The following is a 21,146-nucleotide window of genomic DNA, read 5'->3' as shown; positions in this document are numbered from 1 at the left end:
CTAAAGTTTGAATTGCATCAAATATGCTACTCTTGAATTTTAAAACGTATGGCTGTAATTCTCCAAACAAATGGAATTGTTTTGTAGATTTGTGTACATATTCACACATGCACACTCTATTATTTCTTAGTTTTTATAATGATCACTTCATAAGCAATGAGTATGAATACTAAATATGGGGTCATCTGAAAGTATATCATAAAGTTTACCATAAAAGTATTAAGTATGTTGAGTTAGACCAGATATCTGCAATACTGCCAAGCATGGCAGGGTCTATATATAATTTTACATAGACATTGGACATACTCTCTTCTCTTAAAGTGCTACCATTAAAAAAAAAGTGACTGGTCCACACCGCACAACTGAGTCAACATAATGCAGCTTATATCAACTAATTATGTCAGTTTACACGATACAGCCTTGTTACTGCCTATGTAAGTGCCTTACTACATCCTACTATAGTAACTCCACATCCATGAGAATAGGAGTAAGGCTATTGTCAGGGTAGTTAGGGAGACACAGAGTCCTTGTAGACACTCTGATACTTATATCCACTGTTGGCTGTTAGTCTTGTCAATTTCACAGATCCATGCCATAAAACTGACAAAGTTTTTCCCATCCCCAGTTGAGCTGATGCCCACTGCACAGGCTCTCCATTCGGAGTTGGTCCCAGCTTCCCGCTCCTAGCTAAGCTGCTGCCCAGACTCCCCACAAGGGATGTGTCTAGACTACATCCCTTTTCTTGAAAAAGGAATGTAAATTAGACACTTCAAAATTGCAAATGAAGCTGGGATTTAAATTTCCCATGCTTCGTTTGCATAATGGTGGCCACGAGTTCTTTTTGAAAGGGGGCTTTTTCAAAGAAAAATGGCTGTTTAGACAGGGATCTTTCGAAACTGAAACCTTTTTTCAAAAGTTCCTGTACGCCTCAAAAAATGAGGGGTTTTTTTTACCCTGACTCTCAGCTCCCCACACTGTCCCTCTTTGGTCGGTGGAAGCTCTCCCTATCAAAATGTGAACCAGCAACCAAAAGAAGGTAGCGTACACAAGAACCACCACCACCACCATAATTACTAAAGTGGCTGTACATTGACCTAATATAAGTCAACTTAAGTTTTTAGTTTAAATATGGTCTTGGGGTTATGGAATAAGGAGCCTTTTGCTTCTCGTTTGTATTTAAAATATGGGCTATATTAATACAGATTGACTGGTCCAGGAAGAGGGATTTTGCTGGACCAGTGGAAATTATTTATGGCCCCCTGGCACCAGTCCCCCAACCCTGGCATGGGCTTGCCCCATTGCCCTGGTTTCTCAGACCCACCAGGCATCCCAGAGCCACTGGCAGCTCACTGCTAGCGGCCCATTGCCCTGCCTGCCTGCTGGGCACCCAACTGCCAGCCTTCCACCCGACTCACAGGTTTAGAGGTGTTCAAGCTGTAATGACAAAGTCATTCCCATTTGGCCAGTGTTCATTGCCTAGATGATGAGTTTATTTTCAGAGTTGTTTCTAGTAAACAGATTCCATGTACACAAATCTCTTATCACCAATGATATTGTCTTTGTCAATCTCTGCTGCAAATGCAGTGCAGGGACACAGAAGCTGAATTGCCCTCTCATGTGTTCCTATAAAGGGTTTGTTGGTGGGGCATTGTGTTGTGCATTGCTGGTGTTTTGCTGGCACTATTTCCTCTTATCTCTAACTGGTTTGTAACTAAACAGTGGATTTCAGTTTCCAGTATCAAAAAGTACTATCCTACGAATTATTTGTTGTTTTTCCCTCATTTCATTTTTGTTGGCTTTTTTGTATTTGATTAAATATTTTCACTTACAAAAGCCAGTAATATATTTTTCTTACTGTACCCTAACAGAGATGGAAAACATCATATAGGTGTATAGAGTGAAAGCATACATGGTAATTAAATCATTGCTGCCATGTAAGTTTGATTTTGATGAACATCTTGCTTTGCTTTGCAATGCTAATTTTGTCTAAAAAATTGAAAGACCCCAGATCACCAGAGGTGTATACCTTCAACACAAACACTTTTTCACAGCTTTACACATTCATATTTTGAATATATATATTATCTATGCAATAATAATATTAGGGAGTATATTTTAAAGATTTGCTGAAAACGTCATTGCTATCAGTTAATCAGTTGAAAATGTATGGGGAAAACCCACATTTGTGGATAATAAAAATGTTGCTTAGGATTTGTAAAGTGTATTGTGGAATTTGGATCACCAAATCTCATGGAATTTCAAAGTGATTTGGGGGTCTAAGTCCCTTAAATATCTTTAAAAATCCAATTAATTGCATCTGACCAAGTGGGTCTTTTCCCACAAAGCTTATGCTAAAATAAATTTGTTAGTCTTTAAGTGCCACAGGAGTCTTTAAGGTGCCACAGGAGTCCTGTGGCACCTTAAAGACTAGCAAATGTATTGATGTTTCTCCCCTAGGCTGTGTCCAGACTCAGGGGTTTTTTCGAAAAAAGTAGCCTTTTTTCGAAAAAACTTCCCCTGCGTCCAGACTCAAGCCGCGTTCTTTCAAAATTAATTCGAAAGAACGCGGCTTTTCTTTCGATGGCGGTAAACCTCAATTTACGAGGAAGAACGCCTTCTTTCGAAAGTTCCTCTTTCGAAAGAAGGCGTTCTTCAATGTAAATAGGGCTTCTTCGAAAGAGAGCATCCAGACTCACTGGATGCTTTCTTTCAAAAAAGCAAGCCGCTTTTTCGAAATTTCTCCGTGCAGTCTAGACGCTCTCTTTCGAAAGAGGCTCTTTCGAAAGATGCTTTCGAAAGAGCCTCTTTCGAAAGAAGCCTGCAGTCTAGACATAGCCCTAGTGTTTTCACTGTGAAAAACTGTCATTCCACAAAATACTCTGAGTTATTTCACGCCATCACTATCTTAATCTTACTTTGCTCTTTTGGAACAGTTTTTGGATGAATGAATTATCCTGCAACAGCTATCTGGCCAACATCTCCCAAAGCAAAGTTGTACCATGATTAAATAGTCATTAGTACTGCTTTCATTTTTTCAATTGAAAATTATACAAGCAAGACTCATTTTTATAGATAGGAATGAACAGTAGCTTGACACCTTGTGTGTACAGTGCTTGAATAAGCAGATTTTGTGTGAAAAGCGTAGTGAGAGTTGACATAATCACTGAAAATAATATATAGCAACATTTCTCAAATAGGGGGTCATGATCCATTGGCAAGACACAAAGGTGTGCTCAGAGGAGGCATAGCAGAGAGACTAAAATGGATGATGTCTGCTAGAACCCAGGAGGAACAAGTTAAGGAGAAGGCGGAAAAAAGTGGTTCTTCCTCCTTTCTCTTGTTTTTGCTGAATCATTATTGCTGTAGTTTGTCACTCTTCCATCCCTATTTGCCAGTGCTGCCTCTGCTCCAGAATTAGCAGCCCTTAAAGATAATACAACGAATGATTTGGTAGCACTTTATAGACTAACGAAACATGTAGATGGTATCATGCGCTTTCATGGGCACAGCCCACTTCTTCAGATGGCTGGAGTGGGCTGTGCCCACAAAAGTTCATGATACCATCTACATGTTTCGTTAGTCTATAAAGTGCTACCAGACCATTTGGGTGTTTTTTCTGTAACAGACTAACCCCCTGAAGCTCCTTAAAGATAATGTGTCTCCTCCTCGCAGCTTCTCACTGTCTGTAAACAATGCTTCCTTGAAGTGGAGAACACTGCAAGTAGATAGATAGGAAGTGGAAGAAAGGAGACAAAGTACCTTCTCTAACCATCACTCAGCATCCTCACTCAGTAACACACAGCATCAACTCCCACTCAGAGGAAAGTAACCCAATCAGTATACACCATCATCCCCCAACAAAAACCAGCACTGTTACTTATTGTGATTTCAGTTCTCTCATCCTAAAATGTACTCCTCTCAAGCAGCTCTGTTTAACAAATGCAGCAGCATTATGTATTAACCAAAGTTTCTGACATCTAATTCATTGTGTAGCCCCATGAATTGCTCACTGAAATAATAAAGCCAACAGATGACAAAGGCCTAGATGCAGTTAGCAACAGAAGGAGTTTTGACTTTCTGGAGCAGATGTGAAAGCGGGCTTGGCCACTATGACTATGTTATTGTTTAAATGCAGCTGAGTGTATAATAAGCTGCCTTTATTGTAAATTTATGTAACAATTAGATGGCATATGCCCTCTATTAGGACATGCTGCAGGTTTTCTTTCAACTTCATCTGATTGATTTATTTATTCCACCAACACCAGCTCACTTTTATTTGGATTAAACATCAGACACTTCATCCCTTAATTTTCCACTGGGCAGAGTGCTCCACCATCTTTTCTGAAGATTGGGGATGGATGTCATAAGCATGGTGATAGGATTTATGGCACTATCTCCTGATTAGCCCTTCTAAAGTATTGAACAAACGGTGAAATAATCCCCTCAGAATCCTACATGAGAGCCTTACTTGCACATCAGTATTTGTCATAGTCTTCCTAGCAATGTCTGTGGCAGAACATCACCTTTTAGTTGTGTGAAAAATATGATTTCTTTACTGGATGTTAAATACTCTGCAGGAAGAATAGTAGAGAATAATTTCTTTTAAATGTAAAAAACTCTTTTACATTTTCTTATTATAAAAACACACATTATAAATGTTTTATTTAGAAAATGTGTGTGTTAAATTTGGAACTTGCCCAGGACACACATCTCTTTTTGTTTATCTAGGAAAGTGTTTCTGTTCTAAAGTTTTATAGTGAATTCAGATACTTGTTAACTGGGGTATTCAGATTTAATATTCACCATGCCCATATCTGGCCGATTAAATATTTAAATATGTTCAGAGTCTGCTCTTATGAGTCAGGTTTCTTAATTCTTTTCCTTTTGCTAGGGATGAATAATAGCGTATAAACTATTTTGAAAGTTCACTCATTCACTAGGGTTTTATATTTGCATATCTTTTCATGCCAAGAATTTAAATGTTCACGTTCTAAATAAGAATAGGTGAATGTATTAACAGATTTTGTAATCATACTCTGTGCAATGGTCTACAATTAAATTCATGCAGCCAGTCTTTTCCTTTCACTCACCATGATTCACATTGGGTTGAATCCTGCAATTCTTATTCAAGAGAAGCTTTGTTGTTAAAGTCTGAGGTAGTTTGGCCATTGTAGGAACTACATGTCTGGGTCTAAACTGAATAGCGGTGTCACTAAACTGAGCATACAGAGACTGTTCCTACTTCCAGTAAATTCAGCAGCAAAACTCCCATTTAGTGTTGCAGAATCAAATTAATACTAGATAGAGCAGTGATCTGGGCTCTGTTTCTAGCACAGACATCTCTGGTAACCTTGGGTAAGTTACTTTATATCCATGTGCTTCAGTTTCCCCATCTGTAAAACGGGGATAATAATCCTGACTTTCATTTTAAGTACTCTGAGACCTATTGATGAAAAATGCTTAAAAAGAGATAGGTTGTTTTTGATGTTACTACTGTTATGAAGGATGAAATATAAGGGGAAAATTGCAAATGACAAAGTCAAATTGTCCATCTGTAGTAATAAAATACCTGTAGTCATGTGGGAAGCTGTGATTTCAAGAGAAATGTAGATACTTTGTTTCTATGTTGGTCATCTCATGCGTATATTATTCAGCTACTTAGTGTGCTATACAAACTGGTTTTCCTGTTGTTAGGCCTAAAAGGTATATATCACTAAACCCCAAATCAGAACACCCAGCCATTTGTAATTGGTCGTGGAAATCCAAAACTGATTCTGGCTCCAAATTTTGCCAGTGGTGCCTATATCTGTAATTAGCCAAACAAAAAATTTGGATGCCAACACCTTGAATTATGATTGACTTCTCTCTACTCAAAATATGAAATATTTTTCTTAGATCCATTTTTGTTCTTGTCGAACCTCTGTACAAATATTCATCTGATGAAGTGGGTTTTACTCAGGAAAGCTCATGACCTAATAAACGTGTTAGTTGCTAAGGTGCCACAGGATTTCTTGTTCTCTGTACCAATTGGAATACCATAGGGAAGGTCTGAAAGCTTTAACTGCATCCACTTGTTCTGTATTTTTCTGTTTTTTGAATTACCAGTCAATAAGAAGTTTTTACTATTATTTTTTCTACTTTCTCATATTTAATCTATAAACCACAGCACATACTCTTTTGCTGTTACTACTGAAATAAATGCATCTCATACAAAGATCAAGGGGACTGTGAAAGTGGTATATACTGCTTTCAGGAAAATCTATAATCATAATGTTCAGTCTTCCAAATCTGAACCACAGAATGTATATTTTAGCTTTATCAGGTGTGCTTCTATGAATATGTTGCAAACCCATAGTAAGTGTTGCAGAGAGCACAGAAAATGCCGATTGCATTCAGATAGTATTTTGTGTGTTGTTTCCAACTTTATATATATTCTTCTATCCTCTCGTGTATATTTTGGCAATCAATTATATTTTGGTGTCAGTCTTGAGCACAATTACTTCAATTTACTAATAAGCTATATCAAGAAGTCAATAAGACACGTGACTGTATATTACACACCAACAAAAGGTAACGTTAATGCATTTTATCAGCATTTGAGAAGGGCAATGCATACTGCAGCTTCTCTGGTCAGTCAGTCTGATCAAGCTTTTGAAAGGTTGCAGTTAATTCAGTTACCAACAGGATGAAAGACTGAAAGAGAAAACAAGTTATCCATTAATTTTTCAGTCTACATGTAAGGTGGCATTGTGAAATGGACCAAATCTGCCTCTAAATGCTGATGCCATCTATGGCACATGTAAATAACCTGTATTTTAGAAAGTTGTCTTCTACATGGCTAAAATTAGTATACATTCTTTTCCAACTTTTCTGAATTAGGCAATTAAAAAACCAAGGGAAATTAATTCTACAAACATCTCCTATAGTAAATGCCACATAAATTATAGGTGTACAGATAGATAATCCTTCTGAGATCTACACTTTCATGAATTGTTCTACAAATGGGTGATGCAATCTAGCAAATAATTTGGGCCCTTGTTGGGCTATAGTTTGTTTTAAGACTTAAGAAGGATATAATCAGCATCAATAAACACGGAGGCTACGTCTAGACTGGCCCCTATTACGGAGTAGGAATAAGAGATCCTCCGGAAAAGGGCTTTATTCCGGAGGATCGCGCCAGTCTAGACGCTCTTTTCCAGCTTTTCCCCAAGCCGGAAAAAAAGCGGCGGCCATGTTTATTTAAATCCCGCGGGGGATATTTAAATCCCCCGCGGATTTCCTATTCTGACTTGCCTGCTTTGCATCCCTATTCCGTAATAGGGGCCAGTCTAGACGTAGCCATAGTGTGTTGCAGGGTGAATATTTGCTCAGTTTTGCATCCATCCTTTGATCCTATTTTTTCCCCCAACAAAAATAATGTCTATGATAAATTACTAAAAATATTAATATTTTTTCTTCCCACTAATGTTGTTTTCTTTTAGAAAGGGTTGAATCTGTATAAAATATAGAGCATACTAAAAAGACACTCAAACTGATTTTGGGTGGAGAATTTGAGACACAAAATAAACATGGCAAGATAAGATTTTCCTGAGAAGATAGGAGAGAAGCAGCATACTGAGAAATAAAGATATAGGCCCTAATGCCGTTGACTTATGAGGCTGCATGTGTACAGGGTATAAGAGGATAACTTGCAATGTCAGAAATAAAGGTAGTTTTAGGTGCTTTTTAATCTCTAGCTGCTGTAGAGACAAAGAAACCAAAGCAAACATCTTGACAAAACACATCAAGACAACTTTTACAATATAATTTAAATCTTAACTCTGCAGAAGTGCTAACAGTCCCTTCTCAGACATTTAACAGGTCTCCAAAACAACAACATGTGTAGGTATACAGGGAAGGAGAGAAAAATGATAAATAATACTAACAGATACTGCAGTCTCCCACAATGTCATTAAAAACCTTATTGTCTTAAGGTTTTATGTTATTATGGGACAGGATTATGTAACCTCTCATGGTTGGAGGTGGGTGAGAGATGTAATCGATGCAAGAACTAGCAAGTATGGACTTGTTGGACAATAATTGTTAAATGGATTTTCTGGGTATTTCCTAGGAAAATGTTAATGTAAATTACCCACCTATTATCCAGTTATGCAAAACTCCAGCCTTTCAAACTAGTCCTAAGGAAAGGGTCATCATCTGCTGATTTCTTATTACAAAAGGCCAAAATCAAAGACCTGAGCTGCTCTTAAAAAAAAAAAAAAAAAAAAAAAAAAAAAAAGGCTGAATAACCTCGCTTTCATTCTGGATCTAAGCTGGCTATTAACTTGTAACCCTGGGGAAAACCCAGCTCTGGATTTTGAAGGACTAAAATTTTCCAGAGCCTTAGGTTGGCATTGAGGAGACCTCTAATAAGCTCTTTAGAATGCATGTAGGATTTTATTTTCTAATGTGTTTTCTTGGTAATGTTTAATCTTAAGAAGAAATGTGCTCTTGAGGGATGGTGGATAGGGGATATAGGTGTAGTTACCCCGAAATTGTGACAAATACATTTTATAACTCTCTAGAAATTATTGAACAATACTAACCATGCATAACAATAATAATATGATTTTAAGGTCTTTTGTCCTTAGTTGTAGTATAGGAAAGGGTGAGTCCTAGTTTTTCCTTGATGTATATATCCTGATGTTTAAATTTATTGCTGGTCTATTTGGAATAAAGCTGCACCTCTCACCCAGGTAATTTGGGGCATAGGAAAGAAACATTTCTGGCAAGTTTGGGGAACTTCAAATAGCAAGATAGTTGTTGTTTGAAAGCATGTTTGTGACATGTTAGATGATATCATACAGATGAGGCAGAGCTGTAACTAGGCATTTTAGTGCTCAGGATGAGAGAGCATATTTTCACCCCTACATTTTTTTAGATTATATCAATTATGAAATTATAGCATAATGATCATGTATTTATTTTTGCATATGAGTACAGTAAGTAAGCAAGAAAAGCTGTTTTATGATTCTTTTAGGTGTAATGTTAATTTTCATACAATCCTTTAACATCCCTATAGTATCATCCTATAGAACATAGGTTCAAGAAATTCCAGGGGGGCGCAAGGCAACCCAGCCTCCCATCAATTCCCCCCAAGAAAGAGCCCGTCCATCCGGTAAAAACATTCAGAAAATACCATGGGAAGTGTCCGGTATTTTCTATTTCTCCTGGCTCAGGCATCCACCAGAATACGCATAGCTCGGGCTGGCTGAAGCGGGGGGAGGATTGAGCATCCCAAGAAGACTTCAAAATGGCCACCTTAAAAGGGCAATGCTTGCTCTGCTCTTAAAAGGGCAAACTTTTTTTTTCTGGTCAACTACTTTTCCCCTGGAGTACCAGCACCACCTTTTTTTACAATGGTCCTGGGAATTAAAGGCCTGGTTAGTTCCTTTTTTTTTTTTTTTTTTTTTGCTCTGCAACTTTTGGTGCAATTTTGGGGGGAGGCATGAGGGTATCTCAAAAATCAAAAAAGAGGCGATGTTTACTGTGCACATGCAATCTGTGTGGACGCTGCTAACCATAAATTTCCAATCAATGGCAAAAAGTAGTCACCGACAGCTAAAGTGACTACTGTTTAAGGTCATGCCTCAATGACCTTACCTCTTTAAGAACTTTAGTTATTGCAAAAGATAAGTAACCCTCTTTTTCTTTGGTCTTTATGTGAGAGACACAGCCAGTTTGCAGGGTGATGATGAAAGATTTCTGGTTTTTTACCTTTTTGCACTGTGATTTTATTTTGATTATTGTTTCCTTCCTGGTACAATGTTATGATCATGTGCCCCGCAGAACTTTGCCAAGCCCTTTTAAAGGTGAAGTTTTATAGCATCTTGGCTTATTTGTATAAGGCCAGTGTGAGAAGTATTGTTAATTTATGGAATTAACATAATTCCATAAGAGGCATGATGCATCCTGATAAGAGGCATGATGCATCCTATATCTTGGCTGGGGCTTTTACTAGATGTTCTTTGTGGTCTCTTCTAACTCTGTGGTTCTGTGATGTTTGACTTCTGGCTAGGCAAAGCTCTTCTGTGGAGACAAAAAAAAGTATATAGTCATCGTGACTCTGAAATCAGATTGTGTTGTGCTTCAGGTTGAGACAGTGCCAGTGCCATGGTTATGGTGGCTAAATGGACATATCACCAAGGTCTTGTAGAGAGGGGTGGCCTCATCCCATTGGGAAATGTATCAGGAACAGACTGGCTAGGTAAGAGTCCAGAATGCTATAAGCACAGGTCAAAGTGGCCATGCTCCTTTGCCAGTGCCTATCTCACACGCAGCCCAAAGCCAGACCTGTACTCAGTGCTGATTCTCTATTGGTCTCTTCACCTGTGCAGTAAATGGCCTTTATTTGTATCTGTCTTGTCCCAATATCAGTCCCTAGCCCAATATCACAGATCTTTTACGAGAAAAGCCAAAGTGTGTTCAGCATCCTTGGCTATCTGCCTAAATGGTATCAAGTCACTTATGTGTAACACCTTGCTGGAGTTAATGGAGCATTATAACAGTGGATCAGAGGGAGGCTCCATATTCTGATCTCTGTAACAATGATTAGTTCAGGCTGGGGCAGTAACAAACAAGAGTAAATCACAACAACAGGAAAACACAGCTAACAGGAGGCACTAAGGGTATTCTACTGTTTCATCATGTTGACTAAAAAGCATAGGCACCAGCTCCGGGGGTGTTCAGGGACTGCTCAGCCCCTGCCTGTAGCCAAGCTCCCACTTCTGCCCTGCTCCCCCACAGTGCCTCTTCCTGGTGGCAGCCCCACTGATCTACTCTTCCCCCTTCCTCCCAGTGCCTCCTGCCCACCACAAGCATCTGTTTCATGGTATTCAGAAGATCTGGGATGGATGGATGGATGGATGGATGGATGGATGGATGGATGGAGGTGGAGTGGAGATGGGACATGCTTGGGGAGTAGATTAGTAAGAGATGGGGCAAGGGCAGAGATTTGGGAAGGGGCAGAGCAGAAGCAGGAGAAGGTGGGGTCAGACTCGGATTTGGGAGGAGCTAAGCACTCCGCAGCCAGCGAGCCTATGCTAAAAAGGCATATTTTACTATACTTTCTTTGTTTCCATTGTTGCTTCCCCTAACTGTAAATCACAAGCAGCCCAGGGCTTGTCTTGTCCAAACACTTCCTCTTAAGCATGGAAACCCCTCTGCACCTCCATGCTACTTTTGTAAACAGAGCAAGTGGCTCATCTCATCAGGGTAGCTGGGTCCTCTGCCCTTCCTTGTGCTGAGGCTTTGTCATCTGCCTCCATCCGGCAGTGCCTTGCCCTTTTGAGCTAAACCCTGACTCCTATCTCCCCACCCCCTAGGTTTGCTCTTTGACTTCTCTCCTGCCTCTGCCCCCAGCTGTTTAACACCCACCCCACACATGGTCATTTTCTATCTTAAGCTCGTACCCTGCCCACTTACCTCCAGTTTGCCTCCCCTGCCCCTTTTAATACCCTGCAAGATCACCACCTTTAGCAGTTGTTACTGAGTAATGAGCATGCTCAGTAGGAGCCAACAAACACCCAGCTCTCTGCCTGCTGCCAGGGTTTTATTGCCAGAGAGACTGTCCCAGATGGGGCCACTGGCCCCACGATTAGGGGTAGGGTGGGGCTGAGCACCACTTGGGCTCTGGCAGGATGCTGCTGGGCCCAATCCTCTGGGCTGCCCATTTGTTGCACACCTGGCAGTTGTCTCTCCTGGGCTACCCCACTTCCTCTGCCCTGAGATAAGGCACTACGGGTGAATGGTAAGTGCTGTTATGTAGCACATGGAAATCATGTAAAATGGTAGTCGATTACGGCCTGATAGGTCTAGGCTTATTGGGTAGTCAAGATAACTCGTATTCCCCTCTACTCCACCCTGCCTTGCTGCCTCTATATCAGAGGCAGCAAGGGGGTGGGAAGCAGGATCCAGTGCTGGAAGGAGCCAACTTAAAAGCCTGTTCCACACATGCCCCCAGCACCGTCTCCATGGTGCTGCTTGCTGCCCCCCCTCGCTGAGGCCAGTGAGGGGAGCCAGGGAAGGCTGCTCCGGCAGCAGCCCTAGTCCATGGGGGGGGGGTCTCTGCATGGTTGGCTCTTACTACATTTAAACTGCAGAGCTGCAGCAGGGGTAGCTCCTTTTGAGTGCCTTCCCAAATTGTATTGTCTACACATTTACCCAATTACTCACCTATTAACATCCTTAGTTTAATATCTTAAGAGAGTGTGTTTTGTTGCCTTTATACCTGGCTCTGTATTGATACAGAATATATTAAAATACATTACAATTCTAATGCGTTGTCTCTAAATACTCTGGTTTTATGATGCAGCATCTGTTGCTTAGATGAGTCTTATAAAACTAAAAAGCCAAGCAACAATCAGCAGTTACAGAGGAAATTCAAATCAGATGTTAATTTTTATTAGTATAAGAACATATGGTATTGGTAGCTGTAATTTTCCATTGAATCGTTGTTTTCTCAAAATATAGTTCAATAGTTCCTTCTTAATTGATGATTTGACTGTTTAATTAGGTGTCATTAGATTTGACCAAAGAACAACAGTTGGTCCATAGCACTTTGCTTTGGTAATGCCTGGACCTTTTCTCAGCATATCTGAATGTGTGAAATCACTAGGCTTAGTTTTCAAAGGTACTGAACTACAACAATTCCAGTGACTTCAATTAGCGATACATATGCTCAGCACCTCTGAAAATCAGATCCATTGTCCCTCAATGTAAGATACATCATTTCAAACACATTTACAACTCTCCTAGAAAAAATTAATTTAAAGTTATCCCATTATATATTACAAGAAATAGCAGACATCAAAGATGGTTGTTGAGTAGTAAAATTAATATTATAGAAAATGTTGCACGCCTTCAAACAATCTGCTATTTTCCATTGTGTCCTTTATTTCACTCCCTTCTTGCACACTGTAAGGGCAGTAGTGCAAGTTTGGATCTTAGCAGGTTGTGAGGTTGGGCCACGTTTTGATGAAAAATATGCCTTAATAACATGTTGATCAATAACATCAATAGAGTAGCTTTCTACACTATTCAGAAAGTGTCATGCAAGGATGGAGCAGAAAATATAAATAATTAACTCAGAGAACTGGAAATTATACTGGGAAGACTAACTAGGCAGATTGATGTTATATTTTAGAATAGCACGGTTAGAATATGTGTTTTTAAACTCTTCAGGCATTTTTTGGAGGGGAAGAGGAAGCAGAGGCGTAGCGAGGGTGCACAGCTGAGCCCAACCCTGGGAGGAGGGGAGGAGCTTGTACCATGTCTTCCCCCACCCCCCACAGGCACTAACCTGCCAGCAGAGATGGAGGAGGGTGGGGCAGGGGACAGAGAGACAGGGAGGATGCTCCAGCCAGCAGCGGTGGGTGAAGGAGGAGCAGGTGAGCCTAAGGCTGACAGGGAGCAGAGGGAGACTAAATTGGCACCCCCTCAGCTTGGTGTCCGGGAGCAACTGCCCTCTCCTATCCCTCCCACCTTGCTACACCCCTGGGGGGAAAACAGCTGTGCAACCTTGAATCACAATAATGAATATTTCAGTGGGATTGCTTGGGTCCAGAGGTGCTTATCTAATGAGTAAGGGTTGCACAGTTAACCCTTTTAGCGTTAGGATGTCTTAGCGTTCTTTTCTGTATGACTCCAGGTCTGACTGATAGATACTAGCAAAGACTTGTCTTAGAAGTTTTGAACATTTCCAATATATTTACAAGTCCTTACCTCTACTGAAAGGCAGACAGTCAATTATACTGCAGTATGCTGCTTTGCCGAGATAGTTTATTTGTCTGTCCCTAACCCTATCAGAGTTTTCACTTCTAAATGTAATACTAGGTTAGTACTTATACATGACTGAATATAAGAAATGCTCTATCTTTTTTAATTATCCCAAGGTTTTTATTTCTGAGGTATACAAATGTGTCTCTATAGAAACGAAAATGTGTAAGAGTCAAGAGGGACATAAGAGCCATGTGGCACAAATCTTCATTTCAGAAAACTGAAACTACTGACCAGAAGCTATCAGACCAGAAACTATTGTCCTTTTCTTCACCTTGATAAATCATATCCAAATGAAGAATATAGCAGTTATAAGGCAATAGTGAGCCCTAAAGTAACAGGATCTCATAACTTGGTCATAGCACAATGTTATTAGCATATTATTTAGACGAGTTAATGATTTTAATGGAGAATAAGCTGTTCCCCTCCAAATTGTACAGCTTTCTGCCTGATTCTCATTTACACTGAAGCTACTTTTCATCACTTCAGCAATGTATGAATTACATTTATACTCATTTCGCCTAGTTCATACTGCCAAAGTACTGTAAAGAGCCCTATTAAAACTGAAGATCGGGCTTGTAATTTTAATTCTTCTGAATACAGTCATGAATCCACAGAATCTATACCCCAGTTCTTCTTCAAGTTCTTATATCAATTCCAATTAGGTGTGTGCACACTATGTGCATGGCAGCCAGAAGGTTTTTCCCCTAGTCATATCCATCAGATTGGTTCAGGTGCCCTTAGCTTGGGTTGTGCCGTCACTGTGCTAGATATAGGGGTCTGCTGAGTTGCACCTCCTCCTCTCTTCGCCCCTCCCCCCGCATTCCTTCCTAGGGTACTTCTAGGATACAGGGTTTTGTCGACAGAAGTTTTGTCGACAGATACTGTCGACAAAGCTTCTGTCGACAAAGAGCGTCTAGACTACATTCAGTTCTGTCGACAAAGCAAGCTGCTTTGTCGACAAAAGCCTGTAGTCTAGACATACCCCTAGATGCAATAACACCTTCTGTCAACAGAACTCTGTCGACAAAAGGCGTTATGCCTCGTAAAATGAGGTTTACCAGCGTCGACAAAACTGCTGAGTTCTGTCGACGTTATGTCGACAGAACTCAGCGGTAGTGTAGACGCAGATATAGTTTTGTCGACAAAAGTCCACTTTTGTCGACAAAACTCTGTAGTCTAGACAAACCCTTAATGTCTGTGATGCTCAGCCGCAACACTCATGGCTCTTGCTTCACAAGTGCAGCTCTTCCAGTTGTTGAACTTTGTGTAGACCTTCCACTCTCCCCTCCCCCCAGTACCAGGGCATGTCCCAGTCCTCTGGGTTTAAACCTTGCACAATGGGTGGCAAGCATATGCCAAGAAATGATCCCCATACTTATTTCCTAAAGTTTCTGGGTGAAGGCCACTTCTCTGATCATTGCAGAATCTGAAGTTCTCAGCCAAGACCCCGAAAGAGAGAGCAGCACCACAAGATGTTGTTGATAGGGGCTGCTTTACATCCCCACTCAAACTCCAGCTCAGTTGAACCTACTCTGGGCACTGGCAGAGCTCCCTTCGTAAGGATTCAGCATAGGGCAGTGAGCAGCACCTCTCACTCTCTGTTGCCTCACAAAAAGTAAAGACCCATGGGGATGATCATACATACAACGAACATCACCAAAGGAATCCATTGCCGTGAGACCAACATTGGGCCACGTGAACTCAGCCCTCCACATCGAGGGTCCTGTCAACCTACTAGTTGAGTCCAGACCCCCCAGCACTCTCCTGCCATTAATGCTGGAATTACTCAATGTGGCTAAAGACCTCATTGCCCTGAAGGCACTGCCTTTCCCTTCAGGCCTGGATAGGATGCCCATGTCGGCCTCAGAAGCATCGATGAGACCCCTCCATCCCCCAGTGCTATCCAGGGATAAGCCAATCACCATTTCCTCAGCACCAGTCACAGGTACCATTCATAAGCGTGCTGGCGGGGGAGCTGCAACAGTCCGCTAGCCCTAGATATTGCTATCCAGCACCAGCATGTTCCATTCCTCCAGGGTTGTCTTATACAGAGTCCTTGGAGTTGGGTCACAGTCCTACTATTGCAGATCCAGAAGGAGCAGGAGTTTGAGGTCCTGTAGGAGAGTATACCATCTCTCACCAGGACTATGGCTGAGTCAGTGACAGCTTCCTGCCTAATGGCCATTTTGTACTCCTTGGGCATTTCACTGGGGCCAGAACCTGTAGTCCTATTCCAGGTTGGCTTTTGAGACATTGGCGACATATATACTCCTGGCATCTCAGAAGATTGCTGCCTCTCTGAGCTCCGACCCCACCTCCAAAACCAGAGCTTACTAATCACCCAATTGAAATGGACATGAGCAACACATCTCAAAGAACAACAGTTATGAGAAAGTCGGTATCTATTTTTAACAATCTCTTGGAGGAGCCACTTTACTGTGCCATGTCCCCCCAAGGCTCTTATTGCTCCTTCTGGGCAGACCCTGCAGCCTTACTGTCTCCTAGACGGAGTGGGATTGCCACTCTGTGAGATCTGCTCAATAACTCCAATTTAAATACATGGCTGGTACAGAATATACTTCAGGGACTAATGCACACCAGCCAGTATTTGCTAATGCAACATCATTTCCCAAAACAAAATAGAATGTATTAGTCAAGCAGAACAGAGCACTGGAAGTCCTTAGGTTAGCATAGAGAAATAATGGTCAAACCACAGTTTACCAGCCAAGCTGTAGTGAGCTTCATTTTCAGTCTCTGACTTCCTTCCTTAGTTAGTTCCCAGGTGAGAGAGTCCTCAGCATCTTCCAAAGCCCACACTTTATTTCCTGCTGGACACTCGGTCTCATAGACTCATAGACTCATAGACTTTAAGGTCAGAAGGGACCATTATGATCATCTAGTCTGACCCCCTGCACAGTGCAGGCCACAGAATCTCACCCACCCCTCTTAGAATAATCCTCTCACCTATGTCTCAGATATTGAAGCCTTCCAATACTTTGAAGGCCCCAACATGCAGAGAGTCCTTCAGCTGTGATCTGTGCCCAATGCTACAGAGGAAGGCGAAAAACCTCCAGGGCCTCTGCCAATCTACCCTGGAGGAAAATTCCTTCCTGACCCCAAATATGGCGGTCAGCTAAACCCTGAGCATGTGGGCAAGACTCACCAGCCAGACACCCAGAAAGTTCCCTATAGCAACTCCTATCATCCCTCCATTGACCTATTTCCAACTGGAAATGAATGGTCAATTAGTTACCAAGATCATGTTTCTAGGCCGGGGCATGCTGAGTTCACACACCGCCTTGCCCCAACTGGAGCTTCCTACTGTTGAGTGTCAATACCTGAGTCATTGGAACTTGTATTGTCTCCCTGGATCCCTTTTTGACTGGGTCAGTCTCTGCCAGTTCCATAACTCTGTTCATTCCACCTAATCAGGGAAGTAACACCCTGAAGGGAAGTTAATATGCCCTGTCCGCCACTGGATAGCAATGGAAAGTATAACAGGAAACTGAGGATTCATAAAAATATTGTAAAAAATTTCCACATCATCACAAACACCAATGAACATCATGACTGTAGAGCCTGGATGAAATCCAACATTATAAACAGGACCAGCATGCAACTGCAGAAAATAAATACTATTCAGGTAGCTGGAGAGTGTCGATCTTGTCCATTCTGTCAAAGCTACTGTCATTCCTAGAGCTAATAGAAGAAGCCAAAATAAGATTTTCTAAAATAAATAGAAATAGCAAGGAAAGCAAAACAAAAGACATTTTGTGTATGTATTTGTATTTGAGCCAAACCACACATTTCATATAACACTACACTTGCAGCCCACAAGTTGACAAGCTGTACTTACACAGAAGGTAGATACAAATAAATTTAGATCATTGGCTTTATAAGGAAAAGGTGCGGGATAATCTGGTTTACAAGATGAAATCTGAAAAAGCCCATTTTGTGTATTTCTCAGTCTTTGCCTGAGTATGCTGCGAATTTACAAGACACAAGTTACTTATCTAGAAATGTCAATTTCCTTTTGATTAAAAGTTGAGCAAAATAGATAATTCCAATTATTTGCTTTGTAAACAAAGGGCCAGAGCCTTGGCACAGGATGTTTTGAGATAGTGCAAAACAGCCAGAAAGTTATCCTAAAGGGGCCATCAAGGATTCCCTGTGGTGGAGATACCAGAGATCCATATTGTCACAACTTACTGGCTGCTTATAAGTGGTATGAAAGAGATAAAGCAGAGTGCATAGCGCTGCACCATCTCCTCAGCCCAGCAGTCCTATAGGACCAAACACAGTTTACAAAATTTAGAGCATGCATCCTTTGCAGTGTTTTAATAACATCAAGTACTCACCTTCTGCAGGGAACTTCATGAGCTTACAGAGATGTTTGAAAGAAAATTAAAAGAGCAAACTTTCTTGAATTCTATTTGGTAAAATGTATGTATATTTAAAATAAAATGTAGTTTTTATCATGCATACTGTACCACTATTCTAGGGCAAGCAGAAAGGCATTTTGTAGAAATTATATTTTAATTGTGAGAAAAGAAAAATATTGTTGAATATGAGATGAGCTAAGGCACTGAATGATAAATACATATTTGTTACTTCCCTTTGTGATCTCCTGAATATTCTTATCCAAGAATGAATAGCTACCAGTGCTGTATGTAATCTCGTTATTACCAGAGTAATACCTGTATTTGAAGGCAATTTGTCCAAGAACTGTAGTTAACACATGCCAACTAGATGATTAATGTAATGAAAATTGGGTTTATTTTAAGATTACAAGATAACCAATTTCTGTAATGATAGGAGTAATTTAATTTAATTCAAGAACTTATTTTCTCAGTGCTGCACTTTGCTGTTCCAACATCCAGCCTTATGTTCAATGTGAAACCTGCTTAGTGGTATCGCATGCAATCTCCCACAGGCTACACGTCGGGAGTCCAAGGCTGGCAAAAGCCATCATCTCTATAATGCAGTTGGTATTTTTCAGGAAGGAAACAGACTGTGAAACATACAAACTGTTCAGCTAGCTTGCCAAGCTTTGGCATGCGCTACAAAAACTACAGTACTTCCCTCGCCTGAAGGAAAGACAAAACAAGAAGCAAACTAGGTTAATTGGCAAGAATGGCTGACAAAATGCATAATGTTGTCTATCTAAAAAGAAATTGAACAAGGAAAAACATACATTGTGCATTCAGTTCCTGCTTTGTGACATATATCAAATAGCAGCAAATAACATGGAAATTCAATTTAAGAGTGTATATCTGCTATAGTACCTCAGTTTATATTTATTTGTATATATATTGATCATATAGGCTGATTTCTGTTACACAAGCCTAAATCCAGAGTGAGGCCAATGAACTTATTCTGAATTTACATTAATGTAAATGAACCTCTTTAGTCCAGTACTCTCTGGTACAGCAGTATCCGTGGTCCTAGTTGATTTTAGTTTGCCCAATGCCCACTTGTCATGGGTGTGGCCAAGTTTCCCACAGTTCTATAAAGTTTATTTACAGCCAGCAGTCATGGCTCTCAGTACTTTGTGCTGCTATTTAGCTTTCATTAACGCTTAAATGTCTTCTAAGAGCCCAGCAATGGAAGTGTTGGTAATGCTGCTAGACAATATTGACCTCACATGGTCTGGCTAATTCTCTGGTTCAGCACCAGTCAGGTCCCCTGGGCCTGACTAGAGATGTTTAACTTGAAATTATTGCAATTATACACCGAGATCAGAATCTAATCCATAAATCGGTTAAATTTTCTTGCCCTATCAGGTAAATGAAATGAGAATTTGGGGCATCATGTTGGCTATGGATATATGGCTGGTGAGTCTTAAAAACAGGTTTTACAAGACTTGTGAAGTTTGTTTAAGCCATTGTACCTTGCACTTTATTAGTTGTACAACTTTCTTGTGGCCTTGCTGGCCGAGGCCATTGTATGTCCACATAATTATTGTTAATTTCAACAAAGTTTATGGACCTTTTCCACATTTCATCTTCTTGATGAGTCCTGGAGTTCTGTTCACATAAGACATTAGTTGCAGTTAGGTCTAGGTGAAATCTAATTTGTGCATCTTTCCAATAGATACAGAAGAATATTAAGTACATTTTCTTTATCACTTATCACATCCATCACTTCAGAGACCTCAACAATGTCAGTTATAGAAATCTCACGGGGAACACTGGAACTCACTGTGACACAGAGAGAGCTTGCCTTTTAACTACCCTCCTGTGGAGTATAGTTTGTTTCTCCTGTAGGTTGGTCCCATTCTTTTATGGCTGTGTGCCTCCACCTTTTCACACTCACTTTAGGATGAGCCTACTGGGAATTAGGAAGGGAGAAGTCCCTACTCTCCCTTGAGCTCCAGATCTAATTGTGCCTGGCCTTTTTGTGTGGGAGGTGTGCATGTACACGCTCATTTCTTGTTAATGATTAGGCAGATGCTGGCTGAAAATGATCTGGGAACACAACAGGAAGAATGTCACTCAGAAGTGGGCAGCATAAGGTGAATGGCTTTACTTTGTGGCACTATATTAATCCTACAAAAGGACAGGGTTTGTGGTCCATTGAAATAGATAACACCTGTAAAAACATTATGATCTGTCATAAAATACCTTATTCGCACAACCATTATCTTTTTTTATTACAAGCATTTTCATTAATTGCTGAAGAAATTCATCATCTATCTAATTGGCTTATGTCCAAAAGAAAATGTGGTAATTAATAAAACATTTCATTTTAGAGTAAAGTTAGAAACTTGGAATTCTGATTTATTCTAAGCAGAGACAAATAGTACCTGACTTTTGCAGAAATGGGCTGGCTACATTTTCTCTTAGTCTAATGAAAGGTGCTATAATTTAGGAATAAATTAATTGGTCTTCATTTTTTACAGCAGTACATTTGTTTGGCTTAACATGGCAACTGCAGCCTGTTGAAGGGCAACTCTATGAAAACGGAGTTAGCAAAGGAAACAGGGGCACGGAGTCCATGGATACCACTTACTCACCAATCGGAGGGAAAGTGTCTGATAAAACAGAAAAGAAAGGTAGGTGTAAGTCTGCCTAAACTTGAATACAATTCAGATTACGTATTTGTCACAGTTTGGCTATTTTTAAATTAAGGTTCAGTCTCTTCTGGTTTAATTTTAGACTAATCAGTGGGTTATATTGTGCCACTAATATTTTTCAAGAAGTTCCCCCATCCCACTAAAATCAGTGGATGACCCCCAGGTCATTCAGAAAATGATGCTCCTGGAACAAAATATGGGCTCTTATTTTGCAAAAGCAGTGTCAGCAGATGAAAGCCAGCTTTGGGGCCTT

At 40.5% G+C, this 21,146-nt stretch overlaps 1 protein-coding gene across 4 annotated transcripts in view; it reads left to right on the top strand.

Moving 5' to 3' along the window:
- Window positions 1-21,146, top strand: part of TENM1 (teneurin transmembrane protein 1) — a 744,434-nt gene that overhangs the window by 500,363 nt on the left and 222,925 nt on the right. For all 4 annotated transcript variants that reach the window (XM_089781841.1, XM_089781839.1, XM_089781838.1 and 1 more), the window contains one exon: window positions 20,720-20,872. In XM_089781841.1, coding sequence (XP_089637967.1) covers window positions 20,815-20,872 — 58 coding nt within the window. In that variant the 5' untranslated portion in view covers window positions 20,720-20,814. The remainder of the gene's footprint in view (window positions 1-20,719; window positions 20,873-21,146) is intronic.

The sequence above is a fragment of the Pelodiscus sinensis genome, chromosome 13 (assembly GCF_052426305.1).
Source record: "Pelodiscus sinensis isolate ZL-2025 chromosome 13, ASM5242630v1, whole genome shotgun sequence".
NCBI classification, from domain to species: Eukaryota; Metazoa; Chordata; order Testudines; family Trionychidae; genus Pelodiscus; species Pelodiscus sinensis.
Note: the sequence above shows the minus strand (reverse complement) of the source record. Positions and strands in the feature narration are given on the sequence as shown.